Source organism: Onychostoma macrolepis, chromosome 03, assembly GCF_012432095.1.
Source record: "Onychostoma macrolepis isolate SWU-2019 chromosome 03, ASM1243209v1, whole genome shotgun sequence".
Lineage (NCBI taxonomy): Eukaryota > Metazoa > Chordata > Actinopteri > Cypriniformes > Cyprinidae > Onychostoma > Onychostoma macrolepis.
The window spans coordinates 11,213,318-11,240,861 of record NC_081157.1 but is presented as its reverse complement, the minus strand read 5'-3'; the positions used below and the strand labels follow the sequence as shown (position 1 = coordinate 11,240,861).

General features: G+C 36.6%; 2 protein-coding genes across 2 annotated transcripts; both read left to right on the top strand.

Annotated features, from left to right (window-relative positions):
• Positions 1-27,544, top strand: LOC131534466 (zinc finger protein 585B-like). Its single transcript, XM_058767357.1, has 6 exons — positions 1-306; positions 1,230-2,663; positions 5,516-5,622; positions 6,506-6,647; positions 24,378-24,464; positions 26,161-27,544. Exons 1-6 carry the CDS (start codon positions 276-278, stop codon positions 27,195-27,197), a joined length of 2,838 nt encoding a protein of 945 aa, XP_058623340.1. The 5' UTR covers positions 1-275; the 3' UTR covers positions 27,198-27,544.
• Positions 11,943-20,929, top strand: znf1124 (zinc finger protein 1124). Its single transcript, XM_058769762.1, has 3 exons — positions 11,943-12,140; positions 12,940-13,092; positions 19,232-20,929. The coding sequence occupies exons 2-3, from the start codon at positions 13,008-13,010 to the stop codon at positions 20,029-20,031; spliced, it is 885 nt and encodes a 294-aa protein (XP_058625745.1). The 5' UTR covers positions 11,943-12,140; positions 12,940-13,007; the 3' UTR covers positions 20,032-20,929.

Sequence of the window (27,544 nt, the reverse complement as noted above, 5' to 3'; positions counted from 1 at the left end):
CATAGAATGTGAACTTTTACTTTTATCTATCCATCTATGGAAATGTGAACACAAAACATTGAATTCTTCAAATGTGTGAAATAATGAAAACATCAATTCATTAACTGATTATACTGCTATTCCTGCCAGACAGCTTGAAGCTCCTCCCACAACAACTCACCTTCAATGAAGCTCCTCCCACAACAACTCGCCAATAAATGCTGTAATATTCCCATCAGCCTAGAAGTGAAGCAGAGCTGAACACTGAGGACACGAGAGACCCAGAACCCTGCAGAATGGAACATGAAGAGACCAAAGAACAAAGAGGTTGGTGTTTATTAAAGTCATTATATTTGTAGTATGAAAAGTCATGTTATTCCATATTTAGTTAAAATAAGTAATAAACAGGACACTTTTCTGTCTTTTTTTTTTATTTTCAACAAATGGTCAAAAATTTCCTGAATTTGATTTACATGTATTTCTGCTTCAAAATATTTGAACATTTCATAAATTAAGTAAAATCTAATTTATATTTACTTTTAAAATAAACTGAAGTTTATTACATTATAGAAGTCAGTCATGGTTATTTTTTACCCTTTTGGTAAAAGGGTTGATGAATGCAGTCAAAACTACACCGGATTGGATGGGTTATATCAGTGTTTCCCAGCCCTGTTCCTGGAGGCACACCAACAGTGCACATTTTCGATGTCTCTCTTATGTGACCAATATATTTCTAATCCTGGAGTCTCTACTAACGAGCTGATAAGTTGATTCAGGTGTGTTTGATCAGGAAAAGTTGGGAAATGTGTAGTGTTGGTGTGCCTCCAGGAACAGTGTTGGGAAACATTGGGTTATATGCAGAGCACAAATTCATGTATGAGACACACATATCACTTTCACTATGGTTTGTGTAAAAGCTGAGATTGGATTGAGATTCAGTGGGTCAGTGCTAATGCTAAAAAGGTTCATTTAAATTGTTTCATTCATTTTAAAATAAGGATTTGTGCCTATAAAAGAATAACTGATCAATGTGCCTAATTCATGAAAAGTTCCAGGGACAATTGTTTAAAATGTGATCAAAATTCACTGTATTATTGTATTGCAATTGTTCTTGTGTTATATTTGAGTTCACTTTGTCATTTCCCTTTAATTTATCAATGATATACAGAAAATAAAATCACCCATGAGTGGTTTGGAGAATAGAAAATAAAATGATGGATGAAAATAAAACTTTAATTTTTTTATTTTAGGCTTCATGGAACAGATCGAGGAGAGTGAAGAACAGGAGAAAAATCATCACGTCAAAACTGGAGAAATGTCATTCAGGAGAGCCAAAAATTCTTGCCCTCAGACTGGAAAGAGATTACCAAACAAACAAAGCCTTAAACTTCACATGAGGGTTCATGGTGGAGAGAAGATACACACATGTGATCAATGCGGGAAGAGTTTTACACGAAAATCAGGCCTGAAGACACATATGATAATCCACAGCGGAGAGAAACCACACACATGTGATCAGTGTGGAAGGAGTTTTGCACTAAAAGGAAGCCTGAAGAAACACATGAGGACCCACACTGGAGAGAAACCACACACATGTGATCAGTGTGGGATGAGTTTTACACGAAAATCAAGCCTGAAGACACATATGATAATCCACAGCGGAGAGAAACCACACACATGTGATCAGTGTGGAAGGAGTTTTGCACATAAAGTAAACCTTAAGGTACACATGAAAATCCACACAGGAGAGAAACCACACATGTGTGATCAATGTGGAAAGAGTTTTGCACATAAAGTAAGCCTTAATGGTCACATGAAGATCCACACTGGAGAGAAACTGTACTCATGTGATCAATATGGGAAGAGTTTTACACAAACAGGACACCTTAAGTTACACATGAGGATCCACACTGGAGAGAAACCGCACACATGTGATCAATGTGGAAAGAGTTTTGCACATGAAGGAAGCCTGAAGAAACACATGAGGATCCACAGCGGAGAGAAGCCGTACACGTGTGATCAGTGTGGAAAGAGTTTTACCCAAAAAGTAAACCTTAAGGTACACATGAAAATCCACACAGGAGAGAAACCGCACACATGTGATCAGTGTGGAAGGAGTTTTGCACATAAAGTAAACCTTAATGGTCACATGAAGATCCACACTGGAGAGAAACCACACATGTGTGATCAGTGTGGAAAGAGTTTTGCACATAAAGTAAACCTTAAGGTACACATGCATATCCACACTGGAGAGAAACTGTACTCATGTGATCAGTGTGGGAAGAGTTTTACACAAAAAGGACACCTTAAGTTACACATGAGGATCCACACTGGAGAAAGGCCGTACTCATGTGATCAGTGCGGGAAGAGTTTTACAGATGCGAGCACTCTTAAATCACATCTGCGTTCGCATTCTGGAGAAAGACCATTTTACTGTGACCAGTGCGGGAAAACTTTTACATCAGCTTCAATCCTAAGGGTTCACCTGAAAATTCACACAAAAGAAAAGCCTCATGTGTGTTCTTTGTGTGGAAAGTGTTTTAGGGTGCTGAGTGGCTTAAAAGAACACCAGAAAAGACACAGTGGTGTGAAGGAACATATGTGCTTTGATTGTGGGAAGATCTTTTTTAATGCCGCTGAGCTGAGAAAGCACCAGACAGTTCACACTGGAGGAAAGAGGTGTTATTGAGACCAGCAGGGGGTGCTCACCCTGTGGTCTGTGTGGGTCCTATACTGGCCAAAAGCACCGTCTTTCGGATGAGACGTTAAACCGAGGTCCTGACTCTCTGTGGTCATTAAAAAACTGAGTTGAGCTCAGAGCAAAATTCTGAATGTACAAAGACAGTTAAAGACTGCTGGTGAAAATGATATTTAACGAAAGATTCGTATTGTGAAACAATCGTGGCGATTTCTGTGATCGTGGCTCCTAATCGTTGGTTCTGTTTCGTACAGTGAGAGAGGTTCAAAGATGGCCATTGTCACGGTCTTGTGACCAAAGATAGCCTACGATACAGCATGATCATCGCACAGTGTGTTTGCTGCTACAATCCACATTCAGTTACCAGCCAATAAAAATGAGTAATTTGTACATGTAATTTCTAGTGATAAATTAGTGTTTTAGTAATTAAATGTTCATTTAACTATCACCAAAGCTCTAAACCATGTTTCATGCAAAAACAACAACAATCTAAAAACAAACGACCAAAAACTAAACTGAATGACAAGTTAAAAGACGTTCAACTCGACCGGGGTGTTATTTGCTGCTTTCAATTCTGTACATTTATTTCTGAATTAGTTTATTCTCCTGTTTTATTGTTGAATTTGTAACTACCCGTCTATGAAAATGCAAACGCGAACATTGGATGTTTAATAAAAAAATAAAAAATAAAATTCAGTAATTGATTGTTTTGTATCTTAGCACATTTGTATTTCTGAAGCTCCTCCCACAACAATTCACCAATAAATGCTAGAATATTCCCATCAGCCTATAAGTGAAGCATGGGTGATCTATAATCCTGCAGAATGAAACATGAAGATACTGAAGAACAAAGAAATTGATGTTTATTCCTGATCCCTCGTGAATGATAAATGAACATTAAAGTCATAAAACATTCAAGTTGTTCAAAATTGTGATGATGAAGTTTGGAACATTTCATAAATTGAGCAAAGTCTGATTTATATTTACTTCAACTTCAGTTAAACTTAAATTATGGAAGTCATGCATGGTAAATTTTTAAACTTTTGGTAACAGGGTTGATGAATGCAGTCAAAACTACAGTTTGTGTAATAGCTGAAATAGGGTTGAGATTCAATGGGTCAATGCTAATAAATGAATTTAAAAAAATAAATTAAATTTATTTAAAATTACTTTTTGTTTTCCATGAAATAAAGTAAATATCTGAGATATTGTGTCAGAATCTTGGGATTTGTGCCTATAATAGACAAAAACAAATAAAAAAAATGGTGTGCAAAGCCTATGTAAGAGAAGTGGTGTATACAATAGATGGATGAAAATAACTTTTTTAGGGTGCTTTCACACTTGGTTCGATTGTCTGGTCCGAACCCGAGTTCAATTGCTCCCCCCTCCCCCTGCCCCCGCCAGAATGTGTTCATATTTTATTTGGGTCCGAACCGCGGTTCATTTGCATCATCAATCCAGCAGCTGTTTACCCCGTTGCTTAGTAAGTGCAGCTTGAAGCTGAATATTTTAAGGTCATGCAGTCTATCACATACATAGCTACAGGTTGGATAGAAGTTTGAAGGTTTTCAGTTTAAAGTTGAATAGTTTGAAGTTTGAAGCTTCCCTTCTATGTATTGTTTCTAGTCCATTTAAAGTCATTCAAACTCTCAAAATAATATTTCTAAACTATCTATCATCTGACTGTTTTCTTATGCCCTTGATGAGCCCATCAGCACAGAACAGCATACACTGTTTATGTTCAGTGGATACTCTCCAATGGCGCTAGGGTGACATGGAGGAGACAAATTGTCTCACAAAAGCGCACAAAAAGTAGTCTTGTAGCTTCATAAAATTAAAGTTGAGCCCCTGATGTCACATGGACTATTTTACCGATCTCCTTGCCATGTTTCTGGACCTTGATCGTGTAAGGATCCTTGCTGTCTATGGAGGGTCAGAGAGCTCTCAGATTCTTACCCTCAGAATGGCGCATCCATATACCACCCGTCAAAAGTTGGCACTGAAATGTGTACAGACACACAGATGTTAGTAGGGCCATTCTTCATAAGATGAATGGCTCTCATCCTGAATTTGAGGAGGGTATTTACTAAAAAAAAAAACTGCACTTTGTGCATCCATATACCACACCTCAAAAGTTGGCACTGAAATGTGTTCAGACACGCCTAATCCAAAAAGCTGGCTCATTTGTCCGCAGAGGCTCAAAAATTGCAATTTCAACGCAACATATGTCCACAGTCTGTTCCCTCAGACGGTAGTAGGGCCATTCTTCATAAGATGAGTGGCTCTTGTCCTGAATTTGAGGAGGGGGGATCATATTTACTAAAAAACTGCACTTTGTCCGACAGACATGGGAGGCTTTATTTACTTTTGGAAGATCCACCTTAAAGTTTAGAACAGATCCACTAAACATTTCTGATGTGGCAGAGAGAGCTGCAGTGGATGCAATCTATCCACCGTCCTGTTCTACCACTGGTGAGGAGGAGGATCTGTTTTCTAGGACTGGGTATCTCGGCCTCCAGGGAAAGGTGGAAAAAGTGAATGATATATGAGTGATCTATCTATCTATATCACGCTTTTAACATTGCTAGTCATTCTTTCAAAACCTGATCTCATGCTTTTATTGCAATTACACACATTTTCATCCACACAATCATTGTTTCAAATCATAAGATTATTGTAATATATACTGAGAAATATAATGTTATTGTACCAACCTGTGACACATTTGTAAGAACTGGGCTGTAACTTTGCAATTGCAGAAACCAAGGATGACCATGTCTGACATTCCAGTCAAAGTTAAAGTGTGGCGAAAGTCTCCTTGATCTGTCGCTGATGAAGCACTTTCTGAGCTCCATGAAGGAGACAATGCGCACATTCGTGCCATCATTTTGCCAAGTGGCAATGGAAAATTCCAGTCTTCAAACTACACTACCATTAAAGATGGGGTAAGTGATTTCTGGTAGCCAATGTTGATATTTGAAATCACCAAAACAAACACGCCCCTACCCCAAAAGGGTCTCACCCCTATTTTGATAGCTCCACCCCATACATACATACAGCAACGATTAGTTCTGTGAAACAAAGTAAAACCAATGTCACTCACCTATCGAGAAGAAACAAAGCAACCTCGGCGTCCGATCGCAGGCCTTCCCGTTCCTTCAGTTCTCTCCAGCGCTGGAAAGCTGATCCGATATTTACACAGGTCCTACTTCTTGCCTTATCGTGGCACTGTGTCTACACCGGACACGAGTGGCACGGCGTGACAGAATACTATAGAACTCATTATAATCAGTGATGCTGTCTACACTGGATGCCGTGACACGACAAATCCCGACAGTAAACTGCTGCTCAGTAAAGCATAACTTTACAAGAGCGGGGTTTATGCTCTTGCCCAGTGCTGATGGGTTTGACTACAACCATCCACACCGGAGCCTGCGAGCATACTGACACTAAACATAAACAACCAGTGAACTAGTCCCCGTGTAATGACGTAACAGCGTCTGATTGGACAATACAGAACTCATTATTAGTATATATGAAATAACTGTAACTCAACTTATATTTAATTAACTAACACTATAATAGTATTTATGTAGCTTCTGAAGTCCATATTAAATGGAACAAATATGATCGTTAAACAAAATGAGAAGAATTAATCCAATGCTCTTAATCCAATGTGTTGCCTTCTTGAGCATCAGTAAGCATATTAATGTATGTTTCTCTAAGTGAGTACATCATGAATCCATTTCCCTAACCATGTTTTTGTCTTACCCTGAATTACTACGGTACATCTATAAAAAATAAGTGTTTATATTTGGACTATTTCAGACTGGTTCTGGCAGGAACCGCTGCGGAGCAGCCCAGTACATAGCCATGCACAGAGAGAAGAAGAACATTGAAGTGGACAGCCATAGGTTCCTGCAGAAAGTCCCAGCTGACCTCTGCATGTACTGCATCACTGCCTGTGCCAGTGAAACCAAAAAACATACAAAATTATCTTTTTACTGAATTATTATTAATTATTCCATGAAGAAGAATTTGAACAAGAACAGGAAAGCATTTCACATCTGCATGGCATAAAATATGATGAATATGCCTACAGTGGAAAAAAACAAATATAAAGCATCATTTACATATAAAGAATCATCAACACATTTATGGTGATAAAAGAGTTTGTAGTAACTGTCCTGTGGGTGATTTTTGTTCGAAATCAGACACAAGTGCTGTAATTGTAGAAGATTTTTATTAATCAAAATATGAATTAAACAAGTATAATCAATGTGAATATAGCATGTAAGCTACTATGATGATCATGTGTTTTCTGTATGTAAGGAGGTCCGAAGTTGAATACCTTATTCGGAAAGGCTAATGATAATGGGATAGGATAATGGCTTTTAAAACGAATAACGAATAATTTTGCCCAAATATTCGGCTGAGGCTGCAGCACGTGTTTGCTAGATTCACAGGTGAGCCGGGGATCAGCGTGATATTTTACACAAACCTCTAAATTCACGCAATGATGAGTGTGTGAAGTGAATGAATGTAAACTTTATGGAAGAAAAGAGTACAAATCAAACACAGCTTGCTGTTGCCTCTCTGTGCATCTCTCATAAATCAGAGCTTGGCAAGAGTAATATTACCTAAAATAATACATCATACACGTTCTAGTATTTGTGTAGGCCTATATTTAAAAGGCAATGATTTAAACCTTATAGGCTACAATATGATATGCTACACGAATGAATGGAATAAGCACAATGCGATCGCCAATCAAACAGCCACGTTGTCTTCTCTCAAAAACCAAACCATCTGTAGAGTAGGCTAATAATGAACTTGGATATAGATACATTTTCTACTAGGCCTACATGTTTGCTTCTTTATCTTTTGCTGGTTTGCGTGGCACGCGCACATTTGTTTAGTGAAGTAAAAAAAAAAAAGACTTGTTTAAAGAGTCCTGCGTATAATGAAAATGTGTGCCTTGAATTGGGATTTGTGCCTATAATAGACATAAAAACAAAACAAAAGGTGTGCAAAGCCTATGTAAGAGAAGTGGTGTGGACAATAGATGGATGAAAATAACTTCAAATGATCGTGTTCAAATGATCACTAAATGTTTATTATGAAATCTCTCTACTTGTATGATAAATTTATTCTTAGAAATTTTATATTTTATATTTTTAGAACACCGAAATAGTCTAAACAAATATTTTTCCATACTCTGTTGCCTTTTTTCCATAGTCTACCTTTCCAGACCTGCAAATTACTTAAGTGAAATACTTTTAAAACTGCGCAAGAACCGGTGAGCCAAAGGAAATGTCGTTTTACATAAACCTCTAAAATTACAATGCAGTGAGAAGTGTGTGAAGTAAATGAGTTTAAAATATATATGAAAGAAGCGCAAATAAAATAGCAGTGTTGTAGTTGCCTTCCATGCATTTCCTGGAAATTACTTAAATCAATTTCCATATTTCTAAACTGCATAGGAACCCTTATTGTTTTAATTAGAAAATATTTAAATATTTATCGGATCACGAAAGGTCCCCAAGCTGGGAACTCACGTTGCCCGAAGCACTGCCTATAGGCTTCAATACAAGGGTATCGGCTCCGACTGTTAGAAGATATTTAAATAAATGTTATAATCATAAAAAAAAAAAAAAAAAAATTATCTTAGTTAAACACAGCATATTTGTTCAGTGATAACTCAGGGCCGGATTGGGATCCATTGTCAGCCCGGGAGTGTAATGCTCAAAATTGAAAGCTGCCAAACAGTCATCAATAACTAAATGTACAATCAGGAAGCATCTCGAAAGAAAGAAAGAACAGGCTAAAATCACTTACATTTAATTGAAACAGACAATCAATAGAAAAAAACCTAAACTGAATGAAAAAATTCCTTCAATGTAAGTCAGTTTGGATAAAAGCGTTTGCTGTAAATGTTGCTAGTCACTGTACCTTGAGTCGCCAGGTCACGTGTGCTCGTTTGTCTTCTTGAAAACATATTTGTCAGTTTGGCACATTTGGCTGTGTCATCCTCCAATGCCTTTCTTTTTTTTTTAACCTGGCTTTTTATATATATTTTTTTACTATCCATTTTATTCTTCCCGCGATTAGCGCACTCTGGCTAACTCACACCACAGCATTAATGGTTTCGGTTTGTCTCCATGGCAACGACCTGGGACACACGCTTGAGTAGAGGAAGAGAGAGAGCGAGAGAGAGAGCGCGCGCGCTCTGACAACAGTAAATGTCATATTTTAATGTTAAATTCAAATCTTGTGATATTAGCTTAGTTATCAGCCGCACAGTAACTTTAATACATAGACGTTATTCTGTGTATGTAAAAAAATTAAAATAAATTTTAAAAAAGCAGGTGAGTCTGCCGGCCCAATTTATGAGCTTCATGTTATTCTCCTTATATGTAAGGAGGCCTGTAGGAGAGTAATCAAGTTGTTCTGCTATCATGAACATATGTTTCCTGAGTAAAATGAATACATTGTATGGGGGTAGAAGGACTATGTTGAACACGTCTTGAAGAAAAACCGTATAAAAGAGTGTGCAGACAAAGACTCGGAGATGTTTTCCTGAGCTTCTCGGCTTCATTGTCTGACAATAAAGTCTTATCTTCTGGCATCAAAAGCTCAAGACTTCAAGAGTGATTTCTCACAGAAGCGGCAGAAGCCACCACAAATTGGCGTCACGAACAAGATTGGAAAGGAGCAGGGGTGGAAGACCACTATCTTCCAGTTCTCTCTATCTACAGTCGATCTGCTAATATCGATCCTTGAGCGCCCTCTTCTCTCTATACAAGACACGCCCCTTACTGCTGATTGGCTGCAAGTGTGTTTTGAGACATGGTCCGACAACGTGGTCAAAAGCGTTTTTCAAAAACTGCTTAGTGCACCTTTAACTTCCAGTCTGTGTTTGCTTATCCAGTGGCTAGTAATATGGCGCCGATTACAAACGCAGTTAAAGTTAAGATGTTTACTTTAACTTTTTAGTTTAACTTTGGGTTCAGTGAGAAACTTAGCCGGGTTAGTTATCTCACGCTGAGACACCTTGATGGCGGTGCTTGTTGTTTTGCGCAGCTTGCGAGCATCATGCCAGAGTGGTTCTATGCTCTGTTTTCTGGTGTTTCTCTCTAGTTTCACCACTTGATCTGGGTTCAGTTTAATGAAGGACAGCTTCGGACAGCTCTGAGCACTACCGTGCTGGCTGAGCTAAGCTGCTGAACACGCTGAATTCCTCTCCCTGACTGCAGGTGAAATCCTGACTACCTGACTCAGAGGCTGTTTCTGTCTCACTACAGTTACATTGTAGCTCTTTGAAAGCCTCTGACCCGCCTCGATTTCCCCGTAAACGACACGGGTATTTCCATTTGTGTGGGTTAGAATGCTTTAAACTTTTCCAGAATTAAAATAGTTATAAGCATCCAAGCTGCGATATGCCTTGAACGCGCGTCTCCTTTGTATTTACACATTCCTTCTCGACTAGGTATTCAAAGATGTGTACCTGACTGACCTCCAGTAAATCACACAGGTCTGTAGGAAAACATTCTTGTCTCACTATTTTGTTGAACGGGTCTAAACGTGTTTAATTAATGGGTAATTAATTAAACATGAGCATGGCATGTTTCAAAATAAAAATGCAGTTAGCAGTCACCAGTACTGTCAACACACCATTAATACGGATTAGGCTACATAATGATACATTTTTTGTTTCGATTTAAATTTTCTTTTTAAAGTACACATTTCAAGCTTTCTATAGATGTATTTCTAATGTCTATGAGGCAAGTAGCCTATAGACTGAGTTTAGTTAAATTTTTGTGACGCTCTCCAGCTGACCGAGACAGCAGAAAGCACATCCTGTTTATTTCTTAAATTTACAAAAGCACAACATTTTGTTGTTATTGTAAGTGCACACAAATAAAAGACCTTTTACAGTGTAGAATAATGTGTTACTCTTATCTATATGAGCAAAAAAAAGTTGTTTCCACTGTTATTAGGGGGAAAATGGCAGTGGTCGCACTGTTGCCTTCATGCATTAAGAGCGCTGTATCTTCCACGCTTCACACAAACAGTCACAGAACAGCACACATTTAGGTTAAACTAACATTGTGATACTGAAAATGTTTTATGTCTATGGACTGTAGTGTAGGCAAGTCAAGTGTTGATTTGGGACGGCTAAATGGATCAAACATGTGGTCAACTCGCTGCCGGCCACTTTGAAAAACAAAAACATGAATTTAACAAAACAAAAAATTCTCAAAATATTTGTTTCTAAATTAACTTTATTAAAGGGTTACACCACCCCAAAATTAAAATTTTGTCATTAATCACTTACCCCCCCATGTCGTTCCAAACCCGTAAAAGCTTCGTTCGTCTTTGGAACACAATTTAAGATATTTTAGATGTAAACCGGGAGGTTTGTGACTGTCTCATTGACTGCCAAGTAAATAACACTGTCAAGGTCCAGAAAAGTATGAAAACATCGTCAAAATAGTCCGTCTGCCATCAGTGGTTCAACCGTAACGTTATGAAGCTACAAGAATAGTTTTTGTACACAAAGAAAACAAAAATAACGACTTTATTCAACAATTCGTGTCCTCTGCGTCAGCGTGGCACCATTTTGGAGAATATCTGCTGGACGCAAACTGCATACGCTGTTCTGAGTCAGCCGCGCCACACAGATACGCTGTTTTTTTTCGTTCAAATCGAAGCTTAAATAAACGTAGAAGACTGTGTGGTGCGGCTGACACAGAATGAGGGTGCAAATTGGACTTAAAATCTTCTAGTGTGCGGCCAGCCTAAGATATCGCTCTTGCATCTCAGAGCAGTGGTGATTTCTTCAGTTCAAAATAATGAGGAATGTTTTATGAAATGTAGTGGAGTAAAGTGAAGTAAAGGTAAATGTTTTGCAAAATAAAAATGCTTAAATAAAAAACAGATACTTAAAAATATGCTCAAGTACAGTAGTGAAGTAAAATACTTTGTTACCGTCCACCCCCTGTGTTTTAATCAATAAATGTTCTACTATAAATATATTTAGCTGTCTGTAAATCATAATTTATTTGTGAAATAATTTAACTGTTCAAGATTTTTTCTTTTCGATTTTTTTTAAAGTAACTAAAACTATATAAAAAGCAACAATAGTATTTAAATAGTTAAGTACACATATGTAGATATTTAATATTATCAAAACTACTGTCATATTATTAAAAAAGTGCAATATATTATTAGAAACACTATAATATAAGTACTGTATTAATAACTGAATTTAAGTAATAAGTGGAAACAACAATCTGCGTGTGTGATTCATAAAGTCAATTTTTTAATTTTGTACAACTAATAACTCATTACCTATTTACTGTTGTATTTGCGTTTTTGAGCAGGACTTTTATTTTGGTGCGGTGATGTTGTGTCATAAGGCTGCGCCGCGCTCCTGCATCTGTGATTCGGCTGAAGAAAGGTTTGTTTTTCCCTTTCAAAGTTTTTAAGTCAACGCTAACGATGTAAAATGGCTTATTTATTGTTTAATGTAAGACTGTAGTGATTTATCTGACGTTAGTGCACGTTATTTGTGAGAGTAAAGTTACAGAAAAGCTGCTTCTCATTTCTCTCCTGATATCGTGAATCATTAGTAAAAACATGAATGTAAATAGTGATGGAGAATCACCTGAAAGAAACATTAGAGCGTTTTTATTTGAATACAGTTGCTCTTTCTGTGAAAAATAATTATTAATTTATATGTTTCTCTGTTCTTCTCTCTTCTGGCATGAGATGTTAACATCTCTGATCATTAAAATTGAATTCAGAGTAGCCCTGAACCAATTCATAGTTTTACTTCATTCACTTAAAGTTTTGAGAAACAATTGTAACTTTGATATTCAATTTAAAAAAGTAACAATGGAGAAACTGAGCTTTTTGAAACTTCTTGTTGGTTTAAACACTGATTAAAGCACTCAAATGCTTCGTACACCTGCTGCTCAAAACTGTGTAAATGCAACGACAACAACAAACCATTTTTACAAACCAACTGCAAATAAAGTCATAACAGTGTTATCTAATGACTGTAACCTACCGATCATTTGGTATCGAAACAAATGTGTATGAAGTGTCTGTATGTATTTTATTTAAGGCCATTGACTATCACTGTGACTGACTTCTGAACAAGGGAGCTGATTGAGACGCACACGGACATTTAGTTTGGATCTTTTTTTTCTTTTTTTTTTGTGTGTGTTCATTTCTTCTCATTTTAATCATGACAGTATCAAACCACACAGAAAAAAAACTCCTGGTGAAGCAACTGAGATCCACATGACACACTATTATAAAGATGGCTTTTATTAAAGAGGAGAGTGAAGACTTCAGGATTGAAGAAGTATTCAGTCTGAAACAAGAAGATACTGAGGATCAAACAGGTTGGTTTTTATTCTCATTTGATAGCCGATTCTAAAAAAAATATTTATCTTTCTTTCTTTCTTTTTTTTTTTAAGCTAGAGACGAGGAAGAAAAGGAAAATATGAGTACATGAACAAGATGTTTATTTGCTCCATTACAGGCTGTATCCCTATCTGTCACCATTTAAAATTATAGCCCACCACAGCATTTTAATCATGATCCAGACAAAGATGCTGCATACAGCAGTTTCAGATGTAAATTAGAATGTATTATTTCAAAATCTGATGCAAAAACAGAATGGTCTGACATAAGCTTTGTGAATTTATGTTACATAACATCTGCACGAAACAAAAACAATTGAGTGTAAATGCAACTCTCTGATAACAGGTTCCGTTTATGGAACATCATTATAGTGTTTCCTTGGTTACCGCTGTTAACAAAGCAGAGCTGCGCTCCTTTTTTGTTATTTTATATGCAATATACAGATTCAAGATAAATAGAACATTTATTTTAAACCTCTCAAGACAGTCAGTTTCCCTCAGAAGTACATTAATATAAACCCCCACTCCCAATTCAATATTTGGGATTTTCTTTCTATATTTCGCGCATAGGGAACAGTATGGATAAAATCCACCACTGAATAAAAACAATAAAAAAAAAAGGTTATTGCGACTTTCTCACAACTCTGACTTTTTTTCACAGAATTGCGAGATAAAAACTTGCAATTCTGACTTTTTTTCTTGCAATTCTGACTATTCTGACTCAGAATTGCGTGATATAAACTCGCAATTGCGAGTTAAAGTCCAGTTTTGAGGGGGGGAGACTGATATGTTCTGAGAATTGCGATATAAACTCGTAATTCTGAGGAAAAAAAGTCAGAATTGTTAGATATGAATTCGTAATTCTGAGAAAAAGTCAGAATTTTTAGTTTATATCACGCAATTATGACTTTTTAACTCGTAATTACGAGTTTATATCATGCAATTCTGAGGAAAAAGTCAGAATTGTGAGAAAGTCGCAATTACCTTTTAAATTTTTTATTCAGTGGTGGAAATTGGCTTCCATAGAACAGCGAGCTTGTTCTGCCGATTTTCTTCTCTTTCATCCGTCTTCAGCGTCTCTGGCTTCTATTAACGGCCGTTTACAGACTTAGTAATATTTCCACACAAATTACATTTTGGAAAATGATTTCAATGCAGTTTGTCCAGAAGAGACATCGGCTGAAACAACAGAGCGCAGCGAAAGAGTGACAGCTAATATAACCTATCTAAAATATGCATGAAAGTTGAGAAGAATGTAAAGATGAAGCTTAATGGGATATGTTATGTTGGATAGAATGGTGAACCGGTCATTGTATCAACTCACAGCAGGCACATACTTTGCAGCAATTCATGAACATTTTGCAGAGAAATGAAGACAGGTCGCACCACAGCAATTATTTGCACTCACACAAATGCTCCCAAATATATTTTGGGGTCGCACAGATTACATTTTGGGAGCATATGCGACCAAAACGGTCGCAATTTCGAGCCCTACATTCATGTCCATCACTTAACTATGCAACTAAAAAAAGTGACTGATTTGTTGTCACGAAGTGATTTTTGTCTTCTCATCCTCAAAACCAGTGATTCTGTGAAAAGATACTCCAGATGTAGATGAATGAATGACTAAATGACTCGCTCTTTAAAACATTAATTAATTGAAACAAAGTAAGAATTTGATGTGAAAGATGAGATTAGGGGAAAATAATAAGGTTAGGGGAAAAAAAGGACCGTTTATAAACATAGTGGGAAATGACATCCGTTTTGTTACATACAGCAACTCATTTTAAGTTAACTATTTCTACCTCTTTCTAGTCACAGAGCACTTTATTTTGCGAGTCGCTTAAGTGAGAGAGAATCTGTAACTTAGTTCAGATTGGGGGAATTGTAATGTTTAATAATTTATTTTATTATGGAAATAATTTTTGCATTGAAATTTGCATAGATTTGTGTTTATATGCTGTCAATTACAGTTCTTAGAAAGAAAATCGGTATCGGCAGGTCACACTTCCAAAAAACTCGGAAATCGTAATCAGCCAAGAAAACTGCAATCGGTGCTTTTCTACTATAATTTTAAGTTTATCTTAAGAAGTACTAGGGCTGTGCCAATATATCAAAATTATCGAAATATCGCAAATGTACATATCGCAATATGCATATAGCTACAGCTTGCAATATTTGGGGCCATTAACAAAAGACACAGAGAATATCACTTCACTGCTCTTGCCTAAATAACTTTTGTAGCTTAAATAAGAATCAGTGAGTTCATAGAGTGAAGACTAAGCAGTGTTTTATTTTTCCTTCTTATTATTCAGTTCCTAAACTTTTAGGAGCTCATTTTTATTCCATCTCCTATCCTAAAAAGTCTGTCTTGCAGAGATTTGACTAAAATGAGCTCCTAAAACTTACTGCCAGATTCTGGAAGATAAATTCTTCAAACAGTGGCACAAGAGGATGTGATGCTGGTCCTTCAAGAGTCACTCGCAACTTATCTGCCCATAAAGCCTATACAAAATCAGTCTTCATGTATTTCACAACACTTCAGCATGTTATTCATATCAAGTGAGGGTTATTTTTTAGCATTTTTTACCCAAGCAAGGTCTCTGAGAACCTGACACATTGCACTTCTGGAGACTTCAGGAAGGTTGCAGTTCTGGAAAATGGTGGCGCTGGAGACTAAATGATTCCTGATGGTTTCACAGCTAATTCTTCACCTTAATTCTTAATTCTTTTGCAGTTAACGTGTCTTTTCTTCTCCACCTGTTTTTTCTGACCTTGCTGACCCAATGAGCATTTCGCTGCCCAATGGTCATGCCTTAACTTTGCTAATTCTATTATTGAATTAGTATTGCATCCTTCTCATGGGCTTTTAATTATTTAATTTTTTTTTTTACTTTGAGTTCAATCTCTTTTCTGGCTCATTTTATCTGTAAAAGAAAACCTGCCTAATAATTTAGCACACCTGAAATAAGGAGTTTTTGACTTTCAGCCTTCATGGACAATTATATATAACTTAAAAATGATTAAATGTAAAATCAATAGTAGTTATTAAGATTGATGTGGGTTGGAATTGGTAAAATGTTCTTGGAAAAAAAAAAATATGACCAGAATATCAACTTGCCTAATAATTCTGCACACAGTGTGTGTGTGTACAGGTGCTGGTCATATAATTAGAATATCATCAAAAAGTTGATTTATTTCACTAATTCCATTCAAAAAGTGAAACTTGTATATTATATTCATTCATTACACACAGACTGATATATTTCAAATGTTTTTTTCTTTTAATTTTGATGATTAGAGCTTACAGCTCATGAAAGTCAAAAATCAGTATCTCAAAATATTAGAATATTACTTAAGACCAATACAAAGAAAGGATTTTTAGAAATCTTGGCCAACTGAAAAGTATGAAAATGTACAGCACTCAATACTTAGTTGGGGCTCCTTTTGCCTGAATTACTGCAGCAATGCGGCGTGGCATGGAGTCGATCAGTCTGTGGCACTGCTCAGGTGTTATGAGAGCCCAGGTTGCTCTGATAGTGGCCTTCAGCTCATCTGCATTGTTGGGTCTGGTGTCTCTCATCTTCCTCTTCACAATACCCCATAGATTCTCTATGGGGTTCAGGTCAGGCGAGTTTGCTGGCCAATCAAGCACAGTAACACTATGGTCATTGAACCAGCTTTTGGTACCTTTGGCAGTGTGGGCAGGTGCCAAGTCCTGCTGGAAAATGAAATCAGCATCTCCATAAAGCTTGTCAACAGAAGGAAGCATGAAGTGCTCTAAAATTTCCTGGTAGATGGCTGCGTTGACTGTGGACTTCAGAAAACACAGTGGACCAACACCAGCAGATGACATGGCAGCCCAAATCATCACTGACTGTGGAAACTTCACACTGGACTTCAAGCAACATGGATTCTGTGCCTCTCCACTCTTCCTCCAGACTCTGGGACCTTGATTTCCAAATGAAATGTAAAATTTACTTTCATCTGAAAAGAGGACTTTGGACCACTGAGCAACAGTCCAGTTCTTTTTCTCCACAGCCAAGTTAAGATGATTCTGATGTTGTCTCTGGTTCAGAAGTGGCTTGGTAGACCTTTTCCTGAAGACGTCTGAGCGTGGTGACTCTTGATGCACTGACTCCAGCTTCAGTTCTCTCCTTGTGAAGCTCTCACAAGTGTTTGAATCGGCTTTGCTTGACTGTATTCTCAAGCTTGCGGTCATCCCTGTTGCTTGTGCACCTTTTCCTACCCAAATTCTTCCTTCCAGTCAACTTTGTATTTAATATGCTTTGATACAGCACTCTGTAAACAGCCACACCTTTCAGTAATGACCTTCTGTGACTTACCCTCTTTGTGGAGGGTGTCAATGTTCGTCTTCTGGATCATTGCCAAGTCAGCAGTCTTCCCCATTATTGTGGTTTCAAAGAACAAGAGATACCCAGAATTTATACTGTAGGGATGGTCATTTATTCAAACTCAAATGTAAATATTCTAATATTTTGAGATACTGATTTTTGACTTTCATGAGCTGTAAGCTCTAATCATCAAAATTAAAAGAAATAAACATTTAAAATATATCAGTCTGTGTGTAATGAATGAATATAATTTACAAGTTTCACTTTTTGAATGGAATTAGTGAAATAAATCAACTTTTTGATGATATTCTAATTATATGATCAGCACCTGTGTGTGTGTATATATATATATATATATGACGCAAGATAGTTATGGAATTTAACAGAACTGACTCAGTAACAGCTGTGTAAAAATCTGAGCATGTGGCACTTTAAGCATTATCATATTGCATATCAAATATTGCACTATTTAATGAGTTATTGCACTTTTCAATATCGCACGGCCCTTTGTCCTAAAGAATAATTTTTGGTATATTGAGTACAAAATTAGTGTGTGAAAATAGAGCACTTTAAGTACATTATGGAAGTGCACCTTTTTCACCTGGGAGCCCATCGGGCAGGTGTTCTTCAGATTTTGGTAGCCCAAAATGAATTTAATGAAAAAAATAAAATAAAAAAAACCTCTAAAGACTTTATTCAAATTTGCCTCCTCCGCGTCACCCTAGTGCCATTTTGGAGAATATCCGCTGAACGCAAACGGCGTATGCTCTTCAGTGTCAGCTGTGCCACACGGCGCATTCTCTGTGGCAACTTATGCTTGGAAATTAACCAGGGCTGTGTTTTTCAAAAGCATCATAAGCCTAAGTACATCGGGTCTACAATGTACTTAGGCTTACGATGCTTTTGGGAAACAGCCCTGGTCTGAGGCAGGCTAACTGTCAGGCTAAGTTCCTCTAACACTGACCAATTGAAACATATTGATGCACAACTATTCTATTGCGTTCCGTCTGTTTAGCTTGCGTTAACTCGCGTAAGCCTCGTCCACTCCTGACAGCAAAATGGAAATATTTGCATGACTTTCTAACATTTGCAGATGGAAAATATACCTGTGACATGTCAGTTATGCTCTGGGGACACACAACATCTCAAATGCATTAAACAGCACAAATATATTTGCTGTTTGCCATGATGGATTAGTTTGATCCATGATTGACATTAAGGGCTGCGTAACTCTTTCCCCACCAACATTTTTGAAAAAAGTTGCCAGCCATCGCCAGCATTTTTTCACAAAAATTTCATGCCCCAGAATATTTTGTTGTATGAATATCTGAACATGCAATACCTCAAAAGAGACCCTTTTTTTTCTAGCTTTAAGCATTGTTTTTTTTTATATCAACTCTTGAATGTAAGGTTTCATAAAAAAGCAACATTTTGAGCAAAAAGCTGTGCAAATTGCATTTTTATTTTTCCGGGCTGATATGCAGGCCGATCTTACTGGCTTCGTGGTTTATGTGAGAAGACTTAAACTGTGCTAATGCTTGTTCACAAATGGCAATATAATTCTCATGCTGTCCAAAGGAATGTTGTGCTGGAAAATAAACCTTTGGTCATGCATGCTCCGTTTCGCAAGGCGTTTGATAACTGCCAGGTTGAATGTTTAAAAGCAAAGGGTTTCTGAGATTACAAGAAACACCTTTTTCATTAGCCTTTTTTTTTTTCAGGAGACTTTGATGCCTTAAACTGCTTTTGTATTTTTCTTCTAGACCTAATTGAGGAGAGTCAAGAGCTGAAGGATTTGGAAGAGAAAGAGCAGAATGAGAAAAATCATGATTTAAAAATTGGAGAAAAGAAGATGAAATCTAATAGTTTTTTTACCTGCCGTCATTGTGGAAAGAGTTTCAATCGAAAACAAAACCTTGCGCTCCACATGAGGATTCACACTGGAGAGAGACATTTTATCTGTAAACAGTGTGGAAAGAGTTTCACTCAAAAAGGAAACCTTAAAATTCACATGAGAAGTCACACTGGAGAAAAGCCTTATACTTGCTCTCAGTGTGGACAGAGGTTTGCACATAAAGGCAACCTTAATTCCCACATGAGAACTCACAGTGCAGAGAGCTTGTTCACCTGCCAACAGTGTGGAAAGAATTTCCCTCAAAAACAAAACCTGGCAGTCCACATGAGGATTCACACTGGAGAGAAGCCTTACACTTGCACTCAGTGTGGAAAGAGTTTTGCTTATAAACATACTCACAGTAGCCACATGAGAAGTCACACAGGAGAGAAGCTCTTCACATGTGATCAATGTGGAAAGAGCTTCACGACAGAACAAAGCTGTAGATACCACATGACCATTCACACCGGAGAGAAACAGTTCATATGTGGTCAGTGTGAAAGGAGTTTCACACATAAAGTAAGCCTTAATCGCCACATGAGGAGTCACCTAGGAGAAAACCATTTTATATGTCATCTTTGTGGAAAGAATTTTAGTCATAAATGTAGCCTCAAAATTCACATGAGAGTTCACACTGAAGATAATTCCTTCACCTGCAAATCTGAGTGAACGTTCACACTGCTGCTGAGTGTGGGCCAAATCTGATTGTACACCTTCACCTCTTCACCTGAATTGAATAGAAAAGGAATATAGAACAAATTTGTATATTTGTGTGTGTGTATATATATATATATATATATATATTTTTTTTTTAATATATGAAATATTGTCTAGACCTCCACTGGTGACTTTAATTGAATACCCCTGGTATAGAGGCATCATTCCATTTCATATATTGATAACTTGGAATCAAAATAATTAAACTTAGGTCATGCTGTGAAGTGCCACACTGTATAACTGAATGATAATATAAATGATGGTCATATAAAGAAAATGACAAGCTGAATGAAATAAAGAACTTTACACAACATTTTCTGATTCATCTTAGTGAGAGAATGTACTTGTAATGTACTCATCTGATGACATCTGGAAGGTACCTCTGTAAAGTTGGCACCCCATAAAAAATAATCACCAAAACTATGCCATTCGTTTGTGCCAATTTGTGCCGCAAAAATGAACGTTTGTGCTCGTTTGGTGTTTGAGATATTAAACATTATTTTTATGACCGTGTGACATCACTCTCCACCCCGTGTTGCCCAAATCGCTCGGTTTGTGCCGTTAAAACAAACACTGTCTATTTTCCTTCCTTAGATATAACCAAAATGTTGTTAGCGGTTCATAAGATCATTTAGAAAGTGTAAGTAAATGATTAATAAACTATTTAAATGTACACACATGATAATAGTTGCTCAGTGTGTTAATAAATGCTTTATTAACACATATTCCTGCTGTAATTCATGATTAAATCAGGTAGTTATAAAACATTTAGTAGTTGCCAGCCATCTATTTTTGTGAGCTCATCTAAAGTGAGGACTATTTATACCTTATAAAAGCATTTACAAAGGAGAGTTAAAGGCTCAGTTATCTTCCAAACAGAAAAGTTAAACAAACACAACACAGAGGGATACAGAATATTTTTTCAAGATACAAAAAATTAAACTGTACACTAGGAAAAAATTAAAATAAACCTCTGCAATTTCACAGAAAAAACAAAAACAAAATATAAATTCTGTATCCCTCTGTGTTGTTTGTTTATTTTTTCTGTTAGGAAGATAACTGAGCCTTTAAATCTCCTTTGTAATAGATATGCTTATAAATCAAGAACAAGGCATTTATAGCTGTATTTATAAACTGCTTACTAATGACTTAATGTTGGGACAATGCTTTATAAAGGATGAACTGACTATTTACTAATGCTTACCTAATGATTCATAAGTTATAAGTGGAAAAAACTCTCTCTCTGTGTGTGTGTTTGTCTAACTTATTAGTAGTTAAATAATTAATTAGGCACAACTAATAATAATATTTATTGTTGCATTTGTTTATTTTTGTTTTTGAATAATCTGTGGCCCTACAAAGATTTAATTTTATTGACAAAGCTTGCTATATGGTTTCCGCACTTATGAACGTTACTAGATGTTTTTACTTTAAATATTCAAAAAGACTCTGAATACGTTTTATTGTTTGAATGGTTTACTTTTATTGTATGTACTTTTTCCAGCACTTCTGACATTTGTGTTTTAGCAGGACTTTTATTTTGGTGTGGTGATGTGATGTCATAAGGCTGCGCCGCGCTCCTGCATCTGTGATTAGGCTGAAGAAAGGTTTGTTTTTCCCTTTCAAAGGTTATAAGTCAATGCTGCCCGTACGGGCGATCTTCAAACGATGTGAAATAGATTAATTATTGTTTAATGTAAGATTGTATTGCTTAATCTGACATTAATGCTCGTTATTCTACAGCAAAGTGCATCAGTAACCGAGTAAAAGCAAAGCTGTGTCTCATTTCTCCCTGTATCGTGAATCACTTGATAGTAAACACAGTTATAGATTACAGTTGCAATTTCTGTAAAAAAAGAAACCATTGTAAGTTTATTTTTGAATGTCTCTGTTCTTCTCTCTTCTGGCTTGAGATGTCACCATTTCTGATCATTAAAATGAAATTCATAGTAGCTTTGAAGCAATCAGTTTTTATTCACTGGAAGATAAAAAAACAAATAGTATGCTATTATATTTTTGTTATTAGGAAACTTTTATATCCATCAAGTGTAAATGGAGTGACTCAAAACCCTCTTTTGCCCATTTTCAAATAGCTCATGCAAAATAATAATAATAATAAATAAAAAAAGATGAAGGGAGGTTTGTCAAACCCAAGAATGCAGGGTAAATTTAAGTCGAGCCTGTTTTAGAAAGAGAGGTAACTTATACTCAGAGTCCGTTACCGTGGTAACTTACTCTGTGAACCTAACCTGGGGTGCATAACGGGGGGAAGGTTAGGACGATTTCAAGGGCCCGGCTAGGAAGAGGGGGCCTGGAATGCGATTTTTACAGTGGGGCCTACAAATACAAAAGCAACATTTATTATTTTCCTGTCAGATTTTAATATTCTTCCAGTAGTTGGTATTTGTGGCCATCCTCTTCATCTGTTCTTCATTATTTTGGTTAGCCTTCTTACTGTTGGCTGAGTAGAAGTCAAATGTTAATTTCATTAATTAAGAAATGCAACAGTTTGGATCAGAGATTTTTAAAATTATTTAATTATGCAAAAAGCATTAGACTCTATGCGGAAAAAGCTGCTGCACATTGAAAAAGACACTGAATTATATTTAATATGTCAAATGTTTGTAAAATCACGTAGCCTACACCCATGAACCTTTTATGCTTAAAGCTTTACCTGATTGAATTATGTTTTATACTTTTATACTTGCTTTTTTTTCCTTCTTTTGCCTGTGGGATACCATTAAAATGAATATTAGTTCAATAACTTAACATTCTGCCAGTTTTCACCTCTGATATTATAACAGTGATTAAGAATTAAGGTTATGCATTGACTCGGAAGTATGCAGACGTCTTGTTGTCGGGTGCTGTTGCCATGATGAATCGTAATTTCGGAGCTCCATTGATCATGGCTTTTCATAGTCGTGGTGCATGCGCTAAGTTTAGAGTCAACTCAGAGTGGATTGAATTAATTCAGTTCAGCTGTTCTGAAACTCAATTCGCAGCTTGTCACAAATAATTTTTTTTTTCCAAAAAAAACTCTATTGTGGTGTCATTTCAATTATTTAACTTACAATTATTTAACTGATTATTTAACTGTCTCACGGTCTGGTGGAATGATCTAGTGTGCGCGTTCAGAGGATTATAAGGCTAAAAATTGGTTGAAACCGTCTTCATGTCTGTGGTCTCCCATGGTTTTAAAATTGGTTAAGATCGGTGAAAATCGTCTAGTGTGCAGCCAGCTTTAGTCAACTCAGAGTTCAAGTTTTAACTCAGAGTTAATTTATGTATTATTATTATTATTATTCATTTATTTTTATTCCGTTATAATGAAAAATTGAACTGTTGTCTTAACCTGTATGACAATCCTTGAAAATAAAAATTGTTGTTCAAAAAAAAAAAAAAAAGTTTTAACTCCGAGTTGGTTGAACCTCCTTATTGAAACAGGCCCCTGCTGCTCAAAACCAACTGTGAATGTGAAACCAACAAGTATAATCTAATAAAATCTATAGGTCAATCAGTACCTAAACAAATACATATGTAGTCTCTATATTTTTTTTTTTTATTTATTTATTTTTATTTTTTTATTAATTTGTAGTGCTAGCTTGTTTTTTTTTTTTGGTTCTGTTTTTTTGGGCTAATCAGTTAAAGGCCATTGCTCACCGAGTCTGAATTTTTCGCACGTTAAAAAAAAAAAAAAAAACCACTTCGTGTTGTGTCAGTCACGTTTACACACTGCCTCTGAAACTTTCGTCCGTCATAAAAAAATTCGGATCAATTTTCTGTGTTTTCGCATCCATAACAAGCATTTTGATAGGAAAGGATGACGAATACGAAAAAAAGGGAAGAACACCCTGATGAAGGCGAGTTAGCCGCAATGCGTCAGTGCACAAATGTGTTGTTTTTTTAAATTCTAAAGCCATGTGAATAAAGGCTTTTTAATTTTTTCACACTATTCGAGTGCCTTGGATTTATGAGTTTTTTGACGATACGAAAGAATCCCGCATCCAAAGAGCACCAATTAATGGACTTTTTATACCCCAGCAGCACTTTTTTGCATACCTTTTGAATAATGGAAAAACACATTTGAAAATTTCGGGCTCCGTTTGCAATGGCCTTCACTCCGACTGATTCCCTTAGCAGTGCGCTGATTACTGAACAAAGGAGCTAATTTGAGATGCACCCAGAAATTTAGTTTGGAATTATTCATTTTTTTCTGTTCATTTTTTTTCTCATGACAGTATCGAACCACACAGAAAAAGTGGTGAAGCAACTGAGATCCACGTGACACACTATTATAGAGATGGCGTTCATTAAAGAGGAGAGTGAAGACATCAGGATTGAAGAAGTATTCAGTTTGAAACAAGAAGATACTGCGGAACAAACAGGTTGGTTTTCATTTGCATTGGATCCTTACTGAAATGAATGATATTTTTGAAGAATGTCATGTTTCCTAATTTAAGTGGTTTTATTTATAGAGCCTCATGTATACAAACATTGGCTTCTGTTTTCCTGAAATAAGAATAATTAAAATTGCATGTAAACTGGAGTGAAGAGGTTTCCTTGTGACATGTAACATCCTTGCTCTGATTATTGGAAATAACTGCATTATTGGTGCATATGTAAACATAGGCATTGTCTAAATAGAAATTCAGATGCAAAACGTGTGGGAGAAAAAATGTTAGGGAGTAGAAAAGGCTGATGAGCCAATAAGTTCTCCTATGCCACCATCTACAGGTGAAAATTGGTAATGTTTTTTTTTTCATCAACTGTTAGATCTCGAAACTTTCATTTCTACAAATGTTTACACAGACATTCTTATTCAAAGTTTCTTCTTTCTTATTTTTGTGAAAATATTAGTATAATTAAAAATTCAGTGATCTCAATCATTAAATGGTTTACTGTGACAAAGTATATATATCTCTTCACAAAAATGATTTGAAATAAAGTGAAAGTCTTAGTTAAAGACTTAATTATATTTAACAAGTACTTAGTAATTTATTATTAACTTTTTCCCCGCCAAACACAGAATTTTCCGGGTTTCCACATTCTCTGGGTGCTATTACGCATCTGAATGTGTCCAGAATGTCCCGAGACGAGAGAGACGAGAGAGATGGATAATCAAGCAATCTCATATGTAAGCAGATGCCTATGATGCATAAAATAATGCGATCATCAACAATAAACAGCATATAAATGAAAACTACCTAATGTTACCAAGTGAAATGTCTATGCAGGAAGTGGCAAAGGACTGTTCAAGCTTTGGGGGAGCTGATGGACGTGATCTACTGCATCTTTTAAAATGGATACTGAACGAAAACTAAAATAGAACTTTACTATTTTTAAAAAAGCAGTAACGGTACTGAACCATACCTTGTAAATGAATAAAAATAAAGTATTAATATTAATTATTATATTGATCATTAAAGTTATTTCATAGTTCACTAATGTTAAAAGAAGAAACTTTGAACCTGTGAACATTTACTCTGATAAATGAAAAGAACTGTTTATTCAACATAGAAATTTTGTGTTACAAACCCAGATTGAAAAGGTTTTAAGAGCTTGTTCAAGGACAAGTGAGAAGTGATGAAACACAATCATTTACATGTGGTAGCAATTCGATAGAAAAGATCTGACTTACTCCTGTGTTGTTGGGCACAGTGGAGAAACGAGGTCTCCCCATCGTTGTCGTCCTCTGCCAGTACTACAGCTTCGTCCCAGGATATGCTGGCATGCTTAAGATCGTTGGTAAAGGTCTGGTGCCAGGTGGCCACCAATGCATTATTGTTGCTTTCGTAGAATATGCCCGGCTAGCCTAAGTCGTTGCTGTGTGATGGCAACTTGAAGGCTGTTGGAATTTCCCAGCTGCAAGACTTTCATTGGTGATGCGATCAATATACCAGATCTTGAGAATGCGCCGGAGACATTGCTGGTGGAATGTGTTTATCCTCCGGATAGTGTTTGCCGTTAGCTTCCATGTTTTGCATACATAAATTGTGCTTTTGGACAACAATGGACAACTTGATCTTAAGAGAGATTGAATCTGACAAAGACATTAAACTGCTTTTGTATGTTTTTTTCTAGACCTGATTGAGAAGAGTCGAGAGCTGAAGGATATGGAAGAGAAAGAGCAGAATGAGAAAGATCATGATTTAAAAATTGGAGAAAAGAAGATAGAATCTAACAGTTTTACCTGCCATCACTGTGGAAAGAGTTTCAATCGAAAACGAAACCTTAAGGTCCATATGAGAGTTCACACTGGAGAGAAGCCTTACACCTGTCAACAGTGTGGAAAGAGTTTCGTTCAAAAAGGAAGCCTTGCAGTCCACATGAGAATTCACACCGGAGAAAAGCCTTATACTTGCTCTCAGTGTGGACAGAGTTATACACATAAAAGCAATCTTAATTCCCACATGAGAACTCACAGTGGGGAAAGCTTGTTCTCCTGCCAACAGTGTGGAAAGAATTTCATTCAAAAACAAAACCTGGCAGTCCACATGAGGATTCACACTGGAGAGAGACATTTTATCTGTAAACAGTGTGGAAAGAGTTTCACTCAAAAAGGAAACCTTGAAGTCCACATGAGAAGTCACACTGGAGAAAAGCCTTATATTTGCTCACAGTGTGGACAGAGTTTTATACAAAAAAGCAACCTTAATTCCCACATGAGAATTCACAGTAGAGAAAGCTTGTACACCTGCCAACAGTGTGGAAAGAATTTCAATCAAAAACAAAACCTTAAAGTCCACATGAGGATTCACACTGGAGAGAGACATTTTATCTGTAAACAGTGTGGAAAGAGTTTCACTCAAAAAGGAAACCTTGAAGTGCACATGAGAAGTCACACTGGAGAAAAGCCTTATACTTGCTCTCGGTGTGAAAAGCGTTTTACACATAAAAGCAACCTTAATTCCCACATGAGAACTCACAGTGGAGAGAGCTTGTTCACCTGCCAACAGTGTGGAAAGAATTTTCTTCAAAAACAAAACCTGGAAGTCCACATGAGGATTCACACTGGAGAGAGACAATTTATCTGTGAACAGTGTGGAAAGAGTTTCACTCAAAAAGGAAACCTTGAAGTCCACATGTGGATTCACACTCAAGAGACATTTTATCTGTAAACAGTGTGGAAAGAGTTTCACTCAAAAAGGAAACTTTAAATTCACATGAGAATTCACACTGGAGAGAAGCAACAATACCTAAAGTCTGTCTACACTGGATACGACAAAGCAACTGTTGCATATCATTTGAACTTTGTGCCAGTACGTCATAAATAGAACGAGGGAGTAGTTTACTGTCAGGGATTTTGTTGTGTTGCGCCACATTCAGTGTGGACAGCATCGCTGACTATGAGTTCTGTAATATTTTGTCACGCTGCGCCGCTTGTGTCCAGTGTAGACATGGTGTTACACTTTCACTTAGTGTGGAAAGAGCTTTACTCACAAAAAACACTCTTAATAATCACATG